The sequence below is a fragment of the Haliotis rubra genome, unplaced genomic scaffold (genome assembly GCF_003918875.1).
Source record: "Haliotis rubra isolate DU_JTF1 unplaced genomic scaffold, ASM391887v1 Scf147, whole genome shotgun sequence".
NCBI classification, from domain to species: domain Eukaryota; kingdom Metazoa; phylum Mollusca; class Gastropoda; order Lepetellida; family Haliotidae; genus Haliotis; species Haliotis rubra.
This window is the reverse complement of record NW_025765414.1, coordinates 128,543-148,018: the sequence shown is the minus strand read 5'-3', so window position 1 is coordinate 148,018 and position 19,476 is coordinate 128,543. Positions and strand designations below refer to the sequence as shown.

Here is a 19,476-nt window from a genome sequence, read left to right as displayed (position 1 = left end):
CAAGAATGCAAACTCCATTAAACAAAATTAACTGGAGTACTTAGACAGCAATGTTCCAACTACTTTTGAACCTGCTTTCAATGGACTGTAGTACAAACTGTGTTTAAACAGAGAGACCGGATATTCAATTAGGGAGCCTGATAGGCCAGCTGCGAAAAGCAGTCAGACCCCCAAGCTTGCAACGGACTCTAAGTCTATCATGGGAAGGCCTAGCGTTCCGCCCGCCAGCAATAATACCTCAACTCTACAGACAAACACAGAGCCTACAACTCACTTTGGTGCCCTACTAGCCGAATGGTTTCCCATACTAATTCAAGAAATCGGGTCAACCAACACTGGCACAGTTTCGGGAAAATTATGCAACAAAGAAAGGATATTTTACAGCAAAGAGAGGCTTCACAACCTCAAGTGGCAGACTATTTGTGTTACCTAGCCAAAACAAACATTTAAAAGGTTCAACGATATCAACATATCTTGCCGCCGCTTTAGCTCTGTAATCACCATGAGAACGGGTGTCAAATTGACAAGATCTCCAGAGTTACTGGCCTTACCACGAAATGTTCGATTGAGGACCAAAAGCGGAAGTTCCACGCCCCAGCTTGGGATCTGAATGTAGTGTTACAACACCTCACGAGTGAGGTCTATGAACCCTTGGAATCGACAAACTTTGAATTTCTCTCACAGAAAACATTGTTTCTGCTATCGCTAGCCACAGCAGCAAGAATGTCTGAAATTCACGCTCTGGATTACGAGAGGATACAGTTTGATGACAATCATAACACAGCGCTTCCTCGGATTAAGATGGGATTTCATTGCAAAGAATCAACTGCCAGGTCAACCAGACAGATTATTCCACATCCGGCGCTATCCTCTATTCTGGATCACAAGATACACAAGACCTATCACTGTGTCCGGTAAGAGCTCAAAAGTTTATTCTGACGATCCAAAACAAGGAGAAGATTTCTCAAACGCTTATTCATCCCATTATAAGCCCTCTGAATCAAACAGAAGTGTCACGGACCACAATATCTATTTGGATAAGGACTGTCATTCTCGTGCCTACAAGGCAGCAGGCTTGGACCCACCAACAGCATCAAATCCACATGAGATCAGGGCACTGGCCTCTACCCTAAGCCTCTACACGGTAACTGTTCCTTGAACACGATTATGGAAGGATGCTATTGGAAATCTAACATGGTATTTGCTAATCACTACCTAAGAGACATCACTACAGAAGATGTCTCTGGCATTCACCATTCGGACCACTGGTCCCTCGCCAGCAACTGACAGTCCCTCAGAGAGGCGTTAAAATATTAGCCTCACAAGATTAATATGTATTTTATACATACTCATCTAGCTTATAACTCTAAGGAGTTTTAGGGCTATGTATATATGTTCAGCTTAAGTATTCTACCTTAAGCATATACTTGATATAGTCAATTTCAGTGCCTCTATCAGAGTCACCTATATATATATATATATATAATTTATATGTATTGTTCAATATATTCATAATGTAATTCCCTTTAATGGCTTTATATAACCTATGGTTTTCTTTATACAGGAAACATCCTAAATCTAAGACTTCATGAAGTTCCCGTGAGGGGATATTACAGTATATCTATACAAAATCACTAATTATAAATCCAAAGTATTCTGTTACCCACCTCCGTTCCGTGAGGATGCTACAAGCAAAAGAGCATGAGTCAGGATAAGGAAAAATATGTAATTTTTAGAGTAAAATTGATATTTTATACTTATCCTGACTCATGAGGTTAGCTCCTCCCATCCTCCCCACATAACACTTTGGATTTCCCTGTAAATTCAAGTGTTGGGCTCGCTAAATCAGAGAGAGTGGAGCACATGGCCAGAGGGTGGCGACACCTTTTCCCGCCAGGGGAGACAAAGGGGAGCAACTCGTGGTGAGTACCAATTAGTGATTTTATTTTGAAGGGAGCTTCAAATAAGGAGATACAAGTGTTCCACTATGTTCGCAAGAAGAAGAAGACAAGCAAAAGAGCATGAGTCAGGATAAGTATAAAATATCAATTTTACTCTAAAAATTACATAATTGCATGATTGAACTCATTTATTCCAACTTGTTTTTGACAGAGGTGGAAAAAGAACTTGAAAAGAGTGAGAAGAAAAAGGCTCCTGGGCTTCCTTCTAAGAAAGGTCGGACTCAGAGTTTTGAGAGCCAAGAGCATCTCGGGGATGGTCGCAGTAGTGCAGGTAGATATTTGTTGATTTCACTGATCACTTTCATTTTAGAGGCCCAGTGGTATACCACCAGCATCAAATTGTAAAAGTAGCTCTTTTTCCCCAAATTACATTTAAGTGTAGACAGGTTTCTGAATATTATATTACTTAATAAAAGCCATACAACACTGGCTGGCCACTCAAACAATTTTAGGCAAATGAAATCAAATATACTGGAAAAATATTTTAAAGTTAAAATTAACTAGTACTTAGACTTTTTTTTGCTGAACACCATTACTCCTATCGAACTACTACTAACTGTTTCAGACTAGTTCTTGATGTTATATAAATGCCATTTTGTAAAAAACAACCTCTTCCTCTTGATTTAAAGATTTTCACCCACTTTTCTATTAAGTAATAAATGATTCTCTAAGAGGTTTTCCCACCTGAATCATCCAAGTCCATGCAGCATCACTGTTGTCTCTCTGCAGGTCCAACCCCTCCTGCTGGTAGACGAGTATTACCTCCCTTGGAGGACACAGACGTTACGCTCAACAGAGTGTCTGAGATATTATCTCGGGAAGTCCTCCAAGAAGAAAAGTGGCCCCGCTCCCACGCCGCCACGGCGCACCACTTCGTGTAGAGACCCAACTCCAGAGCAGATGCAGCAGCTGCAACAACAGCAGCAGCCACAGCAGCCAGACCTGGACTCTGAACTTAAGTCCAGAATGAAGTTACAGAAAGCCAAAATCGAAAGTGCTGTGGTTCCTGAGGTGGAGGAAAATATGTACGAGGGACCCTGGGACAGTAAAATGTCCATTATGGAACAATCAGCTCGTGCGGGAATGTTTCCGCCTCGATCAAAACATGAAAGTGGTTCGCCCAAATTCTTGTCTCGGAATGAGGCACGTGAACCATCGACCGATGATAGTGGTGTAGGCAAAAGTGATTCCTTGAAACATGCCCATATAGACAAATCAAAATATCTGATATCAGAGGCAAATGCTCGTAGTTTTGAAAAAGGGACTGAGGAAAGGCGTAGTGGCAGAAAGAAAAGCTTACCTCATGGTGCTAGTCTAGATAAAAAGTTGGAGCGATCAGCGCGCGCGCTTTGAGAAAGAATCATTGGTAGAGGAGATGGAGGGTCAGCAATCACCTCATTTAGGGGGACAGTATCCCAAAAAGGCTCTACCGCTACCAGCACATCAACTTGGTGCTAGGAAGAAATTCTCGGACGCGTCTAGACCTGGAGATGCGAAACAAGCAGCTTCAGGTCATGAGAGTGAGGACTCCAGTATCACCGTGGGCAAACTGGATGTGGCCAATGTTGCTAAGGCGATAAATAGGTATGGGACCATCCCTAAAGGTGTTCGTATTGGAGCATATCTTGCCTCTATGGAGCATGAGCAGAACAATCATAGTCGTGACTTGCCCACGGTGGAGGACCATGACTCCGGCACGGATACTGCCAGTGTGATATCATGTCCTCCTCTCAATATAGAGCAGGGACCTACGGTTGTCTTCAACCCCCCTCCCACGACTAAGGCAGAAGACAGTGATCCTGGGATCAAGCAGGAGCCTAACGTGAAACCATCTGCTGTAGTTAAGTCACAATCGACCCATGTTATAGTGGATAATCAGCCTCCTACACAGGCCAAGTCTCAATATTCAGGCTTGCTTCAAAGGCACAAGTCGGATCTGACATCGAGCAAGGGGAATGGTTTGGGGAGCAAAGGGGACCTGTCCACATACAAATCGGAAACAGATCTTACCAAGGGGGACGAATCGGTTCTTGGGAGTAAGACTGATGTGTCTGTCAGTAAACCCAAACCGAGTCCGAGGTTTTCCAGAATATTTGCTGAAAATTCAGAGCAGAATTCTAACGTGAAAGATGCTTCTTTGGCAGACGACACCCGCCCGGGACCACGAGTGCCTCTTCGACCGTTGCCTCACCAACAGGGGTCCGATTCTGCCCATGAAGGAAATGCGGACCACAGTTCTATGGAGAACAACACCAAACAGGCGCCACCCCGGCCTCCTTTTCCTTTTAAAGGGAGGTCCTCATCATCAGAGGAAAGTCCGAAACCTTCAGAAAATGCTGATGCATCCGGTGATAAAAATAAGTTTGATTACAATTTTCATGGGTCACAAAAACCAGAGGATTCCACCAATAAGCTGTCCTCATTTAAGACATTTGGTAAAGCAAATGCTGTAAAGGAGACCAACTTAGATCATGTTAATGCTGACAATCTGGGAACAAATGATTCCTCCAACAAGTCTAAAGAAAAGGATGAAGGTATTTATAAGCCAGTATTCCCTGTGTTGAAACCGGTAGCTGGGAACAACGTACCCATACACCCACTAAAGCAGACTGATCCCATGGAGAGGTCGCTGGTCGACCTGGGTCAGAGCAACGCCAACGACCCGCCATCATCAGACTCGGAGACTTCATCAGTGTCCAAAGATTTGATCATGGATGCTTCCAACAAGCTGCGGTCTTGTATAGACAAACTGGCTCTGGCTGGGAATAAGTCCAGCACCAACTTCATGCTTCTTTCGGAGGAGGTCCAAGCATTCTATGCACTGTGTTGTCGATACATTGACTCCCTTCCCCCTCATGCAAAATTCCATGCTAAGGAGCTGTTGTCTCGGCTGCAGTCCCACAGTCAGAATTTGAAAACGTACACAAGCAGCACTCCTTCTGGGGGTGGGAGGCTGCTTAACGATATACAGAGCACGAATAAAGAAATTATGGGGGTCATTGACAGATGAGGGAGGGAGATAACTTTGGTCTTCTCCAGAGAGGATGGATATTTCTGTATATCTACGGCCTTTTAGCCACTTCACCTTCCCTCGAGGGCAGACTGGGTGATAAAACCTCGAGGGAGGGACGGACATACAGACTTTATTTACAGACGGGAAATACTTTTTGAGAGTATTTTAAGAATCAAGAGTAGTGATATTAGGCTGATTGAATGTTTGTGACCTGTTGTGTGTGCTATAGTATTATCCTCGATGTGAGTTGCAGCGATGCTGTCAGCACTGTTAAGATGGCAGACGAGGTGTAACCCGTTTCTGCGTTTTGCAGATAACTCAGCATCTCTGTGTGAACAACCAAGAACGTTTGGATCAGAGTGATGCTGTCACTCAGTGAATTTGTGGATGTCAGTACACGTATGTCCAAGAACATTTCTACCATGTGATTTAGTTTTCCTTGAACTGTAGGCAAGCTTCAATACATGTTCTGCCTCTGTAAAATAGAAATTGCTCATCACAGTCCACCCTTCCATTTGTACCACAGAATGTTGTATTGGAATCTAGTTGCTCATAAAGAAAGTGGAGGCAAGCATGCCCGGACTGCATTAGTGTTTAAGCTCTTTCTCCCTGCTGTGGGTCACTGTAATATAGATATGTTGATATTGGCTGAATCTTTGCTCCCTTCCTCTTCTACCCTCACTCTTTCTCTCCAACCTCCACTTTCTCTCTATCGTTAGTGATGAAGATATCCACCCACTTTCCCTCTGTACCTTCATCCATTTTCTGTTCTGCTTCTTGATGTTCCTCAAACCAAGATTCCTATAGGACTAATATATACCGAGGAACCAGTTCAGACAACGAGCAAAGGATAAAAAGGATTAAAACTGCTTCAAACACGACTACATTACCAAACCACACTACAGTTGTCAAAAAAATATATATTTATGTTGCCATGGTTACCAAATGTTTGTGATGTAGGGGAAACTGGAGTTTTCTTTTGTTCTTGTTTGCATTTTTTCCCAACGAATAATGGATATTTTGGTGTCAAGGCTTTTCATGCTATGACTGTAATCACATAAGAACGTCTCACCTGTGGAGAAAATGCGTCTCTGTTACTTGCTCAGATTATTGAAATAATACTTTTAGTGAAGTTGCCTCTTTCAAAGCCATATTGTAATGAACTCAATGTCGGGTGTATTGTTTACAATAGTTGCTCAGATCATGACCATATTCTTTTCATCGGATTCGATTCACATCATTGCTGCCATTTAACATTTGATAATCATGTTACAAACAAAGGGAACTAACTCTGCCTTGATCTTATTCGTGGGGCCCTAGGGACAATTCTCAGTTAGCTTATTGAGCTTTGGCTGGAAGAGGTTGAATTAATCAAGTATGAATAAGAATATATTCTGACATTTTGAGAGCCTTAGGCCTCTGTCAGTGGCATGGTGATATTGTTTTTATCTCCCTTTGATTTTAAGTGCGTTAAGTCTTTTTACGATGTGATTATGTTGATTAAAAATCTCTCCTGAATGATATTAATGTCCTAGCAAACTGTAAGCATGGCCCATTTTGAACTTGAATCGATTTTTGTCAAGTACATCATCAGTTGTGTAGCTTGTTAGGTTTTGACTTGCAAGTTGGTGGGGAACTGCATTAAACATTAGATCAAACATGCTAGGCTGTTTCCTGAAGCTTTAAGTATTTATTTATTACGATATTTTCCACACCTATCATGACTGCAAGAAAATGGTTCCTTTTTTTTCTGTTTATACCAGACTTGTATACCTGTGTTCATTAGACAAAGACACTGGATGATTATATACTGATCAAAAGAAGTTAAGGAACATACAATTGTTTTTTAATATGGCTATGGTTAATTAGTCATGGCTTGTGGGTATTGCGACACACAGCGTTCATTAACTTGTTTTGAATAGTGTACTATATAACTTTTAATGAGTGCAATTCTAACAGATATGTTCTGTGTACAGATATAAGTTCTTAAGGATTTTGTTTCAAGTGACATATGCAATGGGTATTTTTGTGCACTGTCAGTACATAAAAATACACACCAAAATCTGTTTCTGTTTTTGTCGGGGCAGAGAAATTAACATTCACTCGTATATATCATGATGACCTATTCCCTCCATGGCTGGCCAATAAACTTTCACAGTTGATGAATATGTTGTAAGGATTATTTTGTAGCGATCTACTTTCACGAAGACGGTGCTTATGTCACTTGAAACAAAGCCTACTTTCATGGCTTCTTGCTAGCAGATATCTCTGTAGTCTTGATGACTGTGCCATTTGTGATCTAAGTCTTCATAAACAAAATTATTTAATTTGCTGCATAATTAGCATTATGTCAGATGTAACTTATGTTGTGTCAAAATGGCATCGACCTTATTGTAAAGCTATTATTGAAATTTGTAAATAAAATGTAAAAATAACTGCTAAATTTGCGTTGAAAGACCTTTTTCAAGTGCTACATAACGGTAACCAAGTTATATATGTTAAAGCTGTGTTTTTATTTTGTTATTCTGTTAGATGGACATATATGGACTGTGGATAAATAGTTGACATTCAAACATGGGCTTTATGATACTCGATTCAGTAAACACACCATTGAACCACCAGTTGTGAAGGCAATCTGATTTTCTAAACAGGGAACACACACTGAATCTATACAGGACACCCACCATCCTCCATGAACAAGCAATAGTGCAAACAGTATGACACACTATTTGGGACACATCCTCATGAACAACCAATTGTAAAAAACCAGTATGGCAATGCAATACAATGCAGTATATTCAATGCAAGACACATCCTCCATTAAGAACCGATAGTACAAACAGTATGACATTCTAGGCAGAACACATCCTCATGAACAATCAGTAGTACAAACAGTATGATGCTCTGTGCAGGACACGCACATCAAAAACCAGTAGTACAAACCGTATGATGTTTTATGCAGAACACATCCATTAACATTCCATAGTCCAAACAGTATGACACACTGTGCAGGACACGTCCATAAACATCCAATAATCCAGACAGCAGGACACGCCTATCAACATTCAATAATCCAGACAGCAGGACACACCTATCAACATTCAATAATCCAGACAGCAGGACACACTATGCAGGACACGCCTATCAACATTCAATAATCCAGATAGCAGGACACACTATGCAGGACACGCCCATAAACATTCAATAATCCAGACAGCAGGACACGCCTATCAACATTCAATAATCCAGACAGCAGGGCACACTATGCAGGACACACCCATAAACTTCAATAATCCAACAGTTTGATAAACAATGTAGGACACGCCCATAAACATTCAATAATCCAGACAGCAGGACACGCCTATCAACATTCAATAATCCAGACAGCAGGGCACACTATGCAGGACACACCCATAAACATTCAATAATCCAGACAGCAGGACACACTATGCAGGACACGCCCATAAACTTCAATAATCCAACAGTTTGATAAACAATGTAGGACACGCCCATAAACATTCAATAATCCAGACAGCAGGGCACACTATGCAGGACACACCCATAAACATTCAATAATCCAGACAGTATGATACACAATGTAGGACACGCCCATCAACATTCAATAATCCAGACAGTATGACACACTATGCAGGACACACCAATAAACATTCAATAATCCAACAGTTTGACACACTATGCAGGACACACCCATAAACATTCAATAATCCAACAGTATGATACACAATGCAGGACACGCCCATAAACATTCAATAATCCAGTCAGTATGACACACTATGCAGGACACACCGATGAACATTCAATAATCCAAACAGTTTGACACTATGCAGGACACACCCATAAACATTCAATAATCCAGACAGTATGACACACCCACGAACATTCAATAATCCAGACAGTATGACACACCCACGAACATTCAATAATCCAGACAGTATGACACACCCACGAACATTCAGTAATCCAGACGGTATTACACACCCACGAACATTCAGTAATCCAGACAGTATGACACACCCACGAACATTCAATAATCCAGACAGTATGACACACCCACGAACATTCAGTAATCCAGACAGTATTACACACCCACGAACATTCAATAATCCAGACAGTATGACACACCCACGAACATTCAGTAATCCAGACAGTATTACACACCCACGAACATTCAATAATCCAGACAGTATGACACACCCACGAACATTCAATAATCCAGACAGTATGACACACCCACGAACATTCAGTAATCCAGACGGTATGACACACCCACGAACATTCAGTAATTCAGACAATATTACACACCCACTAACATTCAACAATCCAGACAGCATGACACACTATGCAGGGCGCACCCACGAACATTCAGTAATCCAGACAGCATGACACACTATGCAGGGCGCACCCACGAACATTCAGTAATCCAGACAGTATTACACACCAACGAACATTCAACAATCCAGACAGTATCAAGCACTATGTAAAGGGAAACTCCTGAACGACCAAGATGTTTTTACAGGACTCGCGCCGAAGAACATCCAGTATTCTACTGCAGTCTGACAATACTGGTCTAGAAGCCAGACCCCCCAAATGGTGAAAATGTGGTGCAGTTCTGGCGACCGAATGGAATGTGATTTTTCACAATCAGGAATGATTTGGCTTTGATTTAAAGCCGGTTGTCATCAGCTACCGTGCGTGACTACCGTGTAGGGGCCCTTTTAAGGTGCAACATGTCATGTCAGTTATGGCAATATTTTAAACGATAACTGGATGGTTTAATTTAATAACTCTGGTTTGGTTTGACCGATTTTCATAACAAAAATAGTTTTTGAATGCTCAGACCATGATTTAAAATTGTGGACAATAATATTACATATATGCTCATCGCAAAAATATTTTGGTAAGGTCAAAGGTCAGTTTTAATAGAAAGGGCATTTGATGAGAAAATGTGAGTTGAACTTTACAAATTAAAGGTAATTTTTCCAAAATTATGTGTTTCTGATTCAGCTATATCATTTGAAGATCATATATACCTTTGGTTGGCATTGTATTCATGAAAAACCATTACAAGGAAATAAAGGTTGGTACTTTGTATTTAGATCAGCAAAACATAAGATAATTTCAGCTCCATGCTTTACAAAGTATCAACAATACTAAATATGTCGAAGATACTGTTGAACTATCATACAAATTTGCGTTTATTGACATTCTAGCAGAAACAACAATTCAGCTGATGTCAGAAGGAGATATGTTTTGATAAGTGTCAGTATTGCACTGACATGCTGTGAAACCCTTAAAGCTGATGGATAATAATATGACGTCCTAATGGAAGGTTTACAATTGACATTATGGTGTTCCATTTTTTCTGTTTACAATGTGAAATATTACGACTTTGGTTTTATTTATTTATTTTACACCGGCAATCATTGATACATTGTAAAAGATATGACACACTGATCAGAAAGGCGTTATGGTATCTTACCACCAAATATACACACAGTCATGTCATCATAACACAAGCAACATTACCTTCATATCAATTAGTATTTATTGTTCTTAATAGTCATAGTGTATTCCCAGTTGACATGTTAGTCAATGTCAACATTGTCAAGATCATGGGAACATGTTTCATGTCCACATCCACATGCCGAAGCACACAACAGGTTCAACCTCTTGCAGTTACACCTTCCTGTACATTGGCGTTTACATGCACAGATATGTTGAAGAAGGTCCACGGAAACGATTTAGTCTTAACTTATTTGCAACCTTATCACAGAGGAACAGAGGAATATTTGATGAAGATCTATTGCGAAAGAAACGTACTGCTTTAAATACAAAACATTAAGTGCCTAGTTTTGTGGACAACTCAAAAAGAAATTCCTAGACAATATTCATATAAACATCTTGCTTCTACTGTAACTTCATAAAAATATGCATACTTCGGTTTTAGTAATATGTAATGATATACACAAAAGAGTTACACATAGCATGGTCATGACACTATGAGCATTGATCTTCACAAGTGGGATACGGTAGCATGCATCAAACAAGTAAGTGAGAACGATCACCCGATCACATTACTTCGCTCTTACAACATGGGTTGCTGAAGATTAAATTTGACCCAGCATATTTGTGAACCTGCCAGAATGGTTAATGAATAAATGCATAGTCAGTCTCATGATATCTATTGTAGATCATTCCAAATGCTATTACTGACAACAGAATGTATGTCGCCAATATCTTTTCTGGTCTCTGCATAAGTCGTACCTCAGAGAGCCAATTGTCAAGCTGCATTTAATTAATATCAGCTGTTCCGTACACGCACAGAAGTTGGTACATGTATATACGTTGACAGACGCTTTAGAATTATATTTTGCGCGGAAAACCTTGAATCGTGTATACATATTGACAGTATTGAGTGACCTCGTCTAGATGGATACTAAAAGACGAACTGTCGTTCCATTCCCGATTTCAGTATGTCGCATGACTACGTTGTCCTTCAAGCAGAGAGTGAATGAACTGACAATAGTTATCGCATCATGGAATTGGCTCACGTGAATCACTATCTTCATCAGCTGATGCACGTCGACAGTACAACGTCAGCTCTAACATATTGACAGACCTCACCTAGATGAACATTACCAAGTCAGCTGTAGTCAACTGCATTGTTCCAACAGATATAACGAAGCCACCAGCTGTGATCAGCAGAGTGTGTTTCAAATGAAGGACATCTCCTGCTTGCCTAGATCTATATATTTAGTTTCCGAAATACGAATGCTAATATTACTAGGATTAAGGTTTTTAAATGCGTTTCCCTCCTTGTAAGAACCACATTCGCTCTGTATCGCTGGGACCTTACACATGCCAGTAGTCTGTCTCATACTTCAAACTTTCGGCCCAACCCCTTCTGTAATGCAATAGTCCAAAATGAAGCCAGTCTAGTTCTGAATCTCCAAACTCACTGGGGCTAATTCAGTATATACGGAGTTATGTATTGCTATCAAAATTTCCTATTTTCAGAGGCTTCCGCTTGGTATAACGTGCCAGGATCCTGTAATTATGGACCCAAACATGCTCCGGATATGCTTATTGTTTTTTCAAGACCATATCTATGTTTCTGAATTTCTCCCACATTAAACAACTGTTGTTAGATCCACTAACAACTGTTGTTAAACTTGCACGCTGTGTAGCCTTTTTATGGCAATGGGTTTTGTGCGTGCGTTTGTTTATTATTTTCTTTGTTGCATTTGTATGGGCTGGGGCTATTCAAGATGAAATCCACCTAAGCAGGATTAATTGATTTTGTGTGTGTGTGTGTGTGTGTGTGTGTGTGTGTGTGCGTGCGTGCGTGCGTGCGCGCGCGCGCGTGTGTGTGTCCTGATTGGTGAAATGCCACACAACTACATCGTAATCACTATATTTATTCATGGGTAAACTTTCATAATGTTTGCACTGTAAACTGATCAACATGTAGATGCTTGATGGGCATTTAGAAGTTGGAAGCTAACATAACAACGTATGGTATGGATTTACAACTTCTTTATTATTTACAACACAACGTTTCTAGGCTGCTTCTTAGTAGTCCAGAAACGTCGTGTATTTATGATATTGAATATCTGCTTGATATTTTATGGAATATGGAAAGGTTAATCCAAGTACATTGTATGTACGATTGCTTGTGCGATCTCTTAATCAGGATGATTATTTTCTTCAATTATCCATGGGGTAGTGGAGATAGAGGAAAGATGGGAGGTATATGTTCAAGGCGTTAATGCGTTGATACGTCCAGACATCCAGATAACCTGCAGCGTTGCTTGAAATACTAAATCAATACATTTGAAAACAAGCTTACCTAAAAGAACTTTGAAAAGTAAAACAACACTGTGTGAAAGAACTTGTGAGCAATGCAGTTTTAAGCAGGTTCCGATCACAAGTATTTTTACAGATGATTTGTTTTGATTGAATGCATGAATCATGAATCAAGAACTGCGCTGTATAATACATGGATGCGAAACATGTTGCAAACTGTAATGTTGTTGTCAGTGAACTCCCAATAAACCAGGAGAGAGTAATAACATATTGCATAGCCTAAACAACTATCAAACCTCAATGTGAATAACACAATATGAACCCAGATTTTCTGTGACCATTTTGTTTTAGTACTGGTAACATGAGCATATAAAAGTGTTCAAATACATACCCTTGATATCCGGAATGATGCACAAAGTTTTAAGCCATGAAAACATTTGAAAACTTGCAAATTTACAAATGTTTCCCCACCTAAGGAAATATTCATATTTCGAACCCAAGTAAACTTAGAAAAGAGTCGGAAATTACATCACCTATTACAATCAACAGGAATGTATTGGGAATACTGTGTATTTCAGAGGTATATGACGGGTGTGTATATTTGGTGGTAAGATACCATAACGCCTTTCTGATCAGTGTGTCATATCTTTGCCGGTGTAAAATAAATAAAAGAAAACCAAAGTCGTAATATTTCACATGTGTGGAAACATAATGACTTGTAAAAATGGAACACCATAATGTCATATATAAACTTGTAAACCTTTCATTCAAAGGTATGTCATATTATTATTCATCAACTTAAATTTGTAAAATTGATAAAGTTGCAAAGTGGACCTTCTTCAACTTCATAACTGTGCATTTCACAGCATGTCATTGCAGCTGGAGCGTGAAGTGACACATATATAGAACAATATTGACATCGTTCTTATCAAAACATATCTCCTTCTGACATCAGTTGAATTGTTGTGTTTCATGCATGCAGTGCCAACCAAAGGTATATATGATCTTCAAATGATATAGCTGAATTAGAAAAACATAATTTTGGAAACAATTACCTTTGATTTGTAAAGTTCAACTCACATTTTCTCATCAAATGCCCTTTCTATTAAAACTGACCTTTGACCTTACCAAAATATTTTTGCGATGAGCAAATATGTTATATTATTGTCCACAATTTTAAATCATGATCTGAGCATTCCAAAACTACTATTTTGATGAAAACGGTTACTCCAAACCAAAGTTATTAAATTAAACCACCCAGTAATCGGTTAAAATATTGCCATAACTGACATGACATGTTGCACCTTAAAAGGGCCTCTGTATGGTAGTCACGCACGGTAGCTGATGACAACCGGCTTTAAATCAAAGCTAAATCATTCCTGATTATGAAAAATCACATCCCGTTTGGTCGCCAGAACTGCACCACATTTTCACCATTTGGGGGGTCTGGCTTCTAGACCATACAGGCAATATCCATAAACCACCAATAGCGCAGACAGCCCGGCATTATATATATACAGGGGACACGTCCGTGAACCAGTATCGTTGACGGGAACCGCGTGAAGTGCAAATGGTATACCCTTGTAATCATTGACACCCATATAGCAAGCAAGCAACGGAGTGAATGAGTGAGTTTAGTTTTACGCCGCCGGCTGTAAATAACCGAGCCTGGACCAGACAATTTAATTATCAACATCATGAGCATCTATCTACGCAACTGGGGAAAGGTGACATGTGTCAATCAAAGTCAGCGAGCCTGCCCACCCGATCCCGTTAGTGTGGTCTCTTACGGGCAGCATGGATTACTGAAGATCAATTCTAACCCGGATCTTCACGGGTGAACTGAAAGAGACGTTTATGTGCTCAGATTCACCGACAGTAAGTCATCAATGGGTGGCATCATTTTTAAAACAACAATTTCTTAAACGAACTACCTCACTCAGCTGGCCAACTTGAGCGTTGGATCACACTGACACTGCAAAACAACCGACTTGGTCAACAGCTTTGGAGAACGTGTTGGTATGTTAGCCGATCCTGTATATGTCTTGTTGATTATATGTCGATAAGATCCTGAAGTAGATTTTCGGCAGTGATCTGTTTGAATGGCTTTTAGAAGTTGGTGAGTAATAAGAAAGTAAGATACTTTATGGATGACTTCTATATTATATATGATGCGACGTTTCGGTATAGATTCTTATACTGTTGCTTGACAAACGTGCCATCATATATAATAGCGAGTGTGTGTGTTTAGTTTTACGCCGCACTCTGCAATATTCCAGCTATACGGCGGCGGTCTGTAAATAATCGAGTCTGAACCAGACAATCCAGTGATCAACAGCATGAGCATCGACCTACGCAATTGGGATACGATGACATGCGTCAACCAAGTCAGCGAGCCTGACCACCCGATCCTGTTAGTCGCCTCTTACGACAAGCATGGGTTACTGAAGGTCAAATCTAACCCGGACCTTCACGGGTTCATATATAATAAAGAAGTTGCCATCCATATAGTATCTTACTTTCTTATCAACTGCAGAGGTGTTAACCAGATTAAGGTGGATTGTATGTAATTCACGCACGGTTGGATTACTACACCTTCAAATGAATGTTAAAAGATCAACTTCTCTAGAATCATACACATTGGTTTGTCCGTACCAGCTTCCAAAGACCATAACATTTCATTGTGATTGGGGGCGGTGGGGTAGCCTAGTAGATAAGGCGTACGCTCGTCACGCCGAAGACTCGGGTTCGATACCAAAAATGAGCAAAATGTGTGAAGCCCATTTCTGGTTCTTTCCATTTCTGGATCCGCCTATGGGTATGGCGATGAAAGCGTAACGGTGTGGGTGGGGGTATCCAATGCTGGTAGAATAAACCGGAAGGAAATGTGTCACAATAACCTGGTTATGCGTCTCCTTGGGTATGTTAAATTGTTAATTAAAGTCTCTCACATCATACAGTTCTCATGAATGAAAAACATACGGTTGAAAAGTGATGCCCAACTTATGTACCCCTTAAAAACAGTCTCGTTTAGTTATATGGTCCTTTTACGATGCTTATCTACATAAGATTTCGCAAACCTGGCGTTAAAAGAACACTGGGCGAAATTTCGACATTCAAAAAAAGAAATAAAATCACACGCAACATGTAAAACTCTCAAAAGTAATTATCCACATTATAATATCACAGGCTTTATCATTTTGTGCATTCGGAACTGCCCAGATATGTTCGTTTAGAGAGGCAGAGATTGGACATGTTGCCCTGATTTCCTCGTTTGTCCATACACAAATATGAAAAGGTTTCGACCCTGATTGGTTGACAAGAAAATTCACCTGATGCGATCTCTCAAGGATGGATTGTCAGATGATCATGCATAGAGATATCGTAAGTGATATTTTTATATGCACATTGTTTTCTGTTCCGTCAGCTTATGCCGTTAGTACATAAAATGTTTGAGATAAATATCGTACAGCTGTTCAATAAGGAGTTGTAAGCTGTTTGTTATGAAATATCTCGTCAACATGGCTTTTAAACACATACCTCAACTATATCATGATGGAGATTATAAATGCTAACTATGTTTAATTACAAAGGATCCCAATAACTGGATAATTAAGTTATTCCAGGTGATGTCAAGTTCCGTTTTTGTGTGATCCGTTTTCGACGCATGCCTAGTCCGTTTCAGCTAGTCTCATTCCGGGTTATTGTAAAACCCGATCTAAGGTCAAGGTCGCAATTATGGCTTCCTGAATGTCGAGAAAATGTTAATCACCTTTACAATTTGTTGCATTTTTGTGTGATTGTTCAAGAATACCATTTAAATTAGGACACCAAAAAGGCATACTGGTGTGGCACATGTGTTCTTGAAATATCTGCTATGTGATTTAACGCGCTGGACCATTTGTGTATTGTTGAATGTTTCTGATGGTTTGGGGTTCATATTCCTGTCCAGATTTGGCAGATCGCCTTGGGCCAAATATTGTTTGAGTGATATTCTGTGTAAAGATCTCGACAATGATGTTCTGTTGGAACTGTAGATGTGGCGCAAATATCCTCGTGAGGACAATCCACACGGCACTTTGCGTTGGAGTGCCAGTCACGCTCCTGGTCAAAGATACAAGTTAGTATGGCAAAATGACGTTTTATAACTGTAGAAAGTACAATATCATACCGTGCCAAGATATATTTTGCTGGCATGTTTCTGTATTTTTTAAGAATTAGTATTTATTGCTCATCTTTTAGCCACATCCTTTCTGATAACAAACAACATGAGAAAGTGTATTTTTCCCCATGTTAATATTGCCTTAACATAGAGATATTTTCTGGGTTACATCTTCTTTTTATTCTCGAGTACAACGTTTCAGGGCTTGTTCTGGCCCCATCATCAGGTAAAACTGAACAGTAACTGTTAACATCAGCCACCAAGTCAGCAGACTCCTAAAGAAAATGGCCAGCATTGACACCACTTTCTCGTCTGGCAAAACCCTTAAAACTTTGCTACGTGCAAATGGTAAGGGGTGCAATCACGCTATATCCAACCCATGCGCACAGCGAGTTGAAAAGTTATGTGAAACCAATGAATAGTCTACACCTTAAGGGACTAGTCTGTCATACAGACCCAGAAAAAAATATATCCAAAAAAGCTGATACAAGTCCAGAATCTGTGACAAGTCTAGAAAATAAAAAAACGTCTCAGGGCTCCTTTTCATTATATATATATATATTATTATGAACTTTTTTCTGTAAAATATGTTCATTTCAGAGACTAGTTGTTAGTCTACTTTACGGACCGACTCGTGACGATCCAGGTTAGAATTGGTCTTCAGCAACCCATGCTTGTCGTAAGAGGCAACTAACGAGATCAGGTGGTCAGGCTCGATGACTTGGTTGACATGTGTCATCGTATCCCAATTGCGTAGATTGATGCTCATGCTGTTGATCACTGGATTGTCAGACTGCTGAGAGGGGCGGTGGAGTAGCCTAGTGATTAAAGTGTTCGCTCGACACTCTTAACGCTAGTCTTTGGGTGCACTTTCCATGTTGTTTTTGCATGACTATTTAAATATACTACTACCACTTCAACAGTGAGAGGACCCTTTCCATTATTTCCTTCAGTGTCCTCTTTATGATAGATTTAGATTTAATAAATACTTCTTTCAAAATAATATAAGTTTACATGCTATTCTAAGCGGCGATGAATCTTTGTCCCAGTATGAAAATTAATTGATAATAAAATCGGTTAATAATTTCTTAAATGACACCAGCTGTTTTCCATAAAGTGTGGTACCATATGGTGTACTTAGTTTGAAATTATTGAATTTTTTATTTCCACAAATGTATTTATAAACTCTTTCTTTATAATATTATGTTTAGGAGAAGTATTTACATAGGCTGATGCAACCTGTTTTCTGATACTTTTTGCTTTTGTAATTTATTAAAGTTTAATGTATATTACATGTCTTCCGGGAAATAAAATACTGTTTAAATCATAGCTTTCCACATCATGTGACAGTAGGGCATGAATGACAGCATGTGGGGGTGAAATATAGGAATGAAAATCTAGATATGCAGATTCCTGTAAAATGATACAGATGAAAAATACATGACATGACTTTGAAAATGTGACAGGTCCTATGCTCAACGATGATGATGATGCTTGATAACGATGTTAGTAGCTACACCAAAACGTCACTCATATTATATTAAAGAAGTTGTATATCAATAGAACTCTCCTTGTTGTTCATCACACCAACTTCTAAATGCCACTCAAACAAGATCCTATGCTTGCAGCAAGGAACTCCGGGTAGCAGAATGATTGGCTCTATCAGTGTACAGGTTAATCCTTTTAGTACATGTTATACTCACCGCCTCCGTGGTGTAGTGGTTAGAGCGTCCGCCCGGAGAGCGGAAGGTTGCTGGTTCGATCCCCGACCGCGTCATACCAAAAGACGTTAAAATATGGTACTTGTTGGTCCCTGCCTGGCGCTCGGCATTAATGGGTACAACAAGGACTGGTCGGCTCGGAGTCAGTATAATGTGTCTGAGTGGCGTATTCATGCTTCACTGCGGCATGGTATCTCAGTGGGCTAGCACTATAAAACCAGCTTCAGTCTGGGCTAGTACAAGCAGCCGCACCTACACATACACACGCATGCATGTCGTCATATGAGCGAAATATTCTCAAGAACGACGTTAAACCCAATTTCACCTCACCTCACATGTTATTCTCAATGGGATATTATTGTATGGTATATAAGTTCCAAGTTTTTTTTCCAAGTCTTACTTTTAATAAAATCTGGTCACAGGCCTGATACTTAAGGCTCAAGATATTTGTACTGATATAGTGTAAAGTGTAATGTCATTGTAACTTTGTACGTCGGGTGAACTACAGAGCCTCAAACATTTCATTTCAGTTTTGAGTCGGGCGGTGATACAGACACAGGACTTACTGTATGGTATTGCTTATCTCCTCTTGATGTCACTCTCCATCATCTTCTATTACCTTGCCTGCTTCATCGACCCAGGATATCTGCCGCTCAAAAAGAAGGTACTCCATTATTAGTAGTGTAGCAGCATGGCAATGCAGCATCATATCCCCAAACGAGACCCATGATATGTTAGACTGCCGCCATTTAGCTGGAATATTGGTATTTGACCAGATGGTGGCCACATGAA

At 39.9% G+C, this 19,476-nt stretch overlaps 2 protein-coding genes across 3 annotated transcripts in view; both read left to right on the top strand.

Moving 5' to 3' along the window:
• Positions 1 to 7,417, top strand: part of LOC124269735 (tyrosine-protein kinase Abl-like) — a 110,910-nt gene extending 103,493 nt beyond the window's left edge. Inside the window, 4 exon segments of the mRNA XM_046704761.1 lie at positions 2,113 to 2,232; positions 2,691 to 2,785; positions 2,787 to 3,277; positions 3,279 to 7,417. Of these exon segments, the coding sequence (XP_046560717.1) occupies positions 2,113 to 2,232; positions 2,691 to 2,785; positions 2,787 to 3,277; positions 3,279 to 4,971 (2,399 nt within the window). The 3' untranslated portion in view covers positions 4,972 to 7,417.
• Positions 7,418 to 16,529: 9,112 nt separating this feature from the next.
• LOC124269731 (palmitoyltransferase ZDHHC12-A-like) overlaps positions 16,530 to 19,476 on the top strand; it is a 35,446-nt gene continuing 32,499 nt past the window's right edge. For both annotated transcript variants that reach the window (XR_006896592.1, XM_046704758.1), the window contains exons 1-2: positions 16,530 to 16,921; positions 19,215 to 19,348. Coding sequence is in view for 1 of the 2 variants with exons in the window: in XM_046704758.1 (XP_046560714.1) it covers positions 16,816 to 16,921; positions 19,215 to 19,348 (240 nt within the window). In the remaining variant the exon portion in view is untranslated. The remainder of the gene's footprint in view (positions 16,922 to 19,214; positions 19,349 to 19,476) is intronic.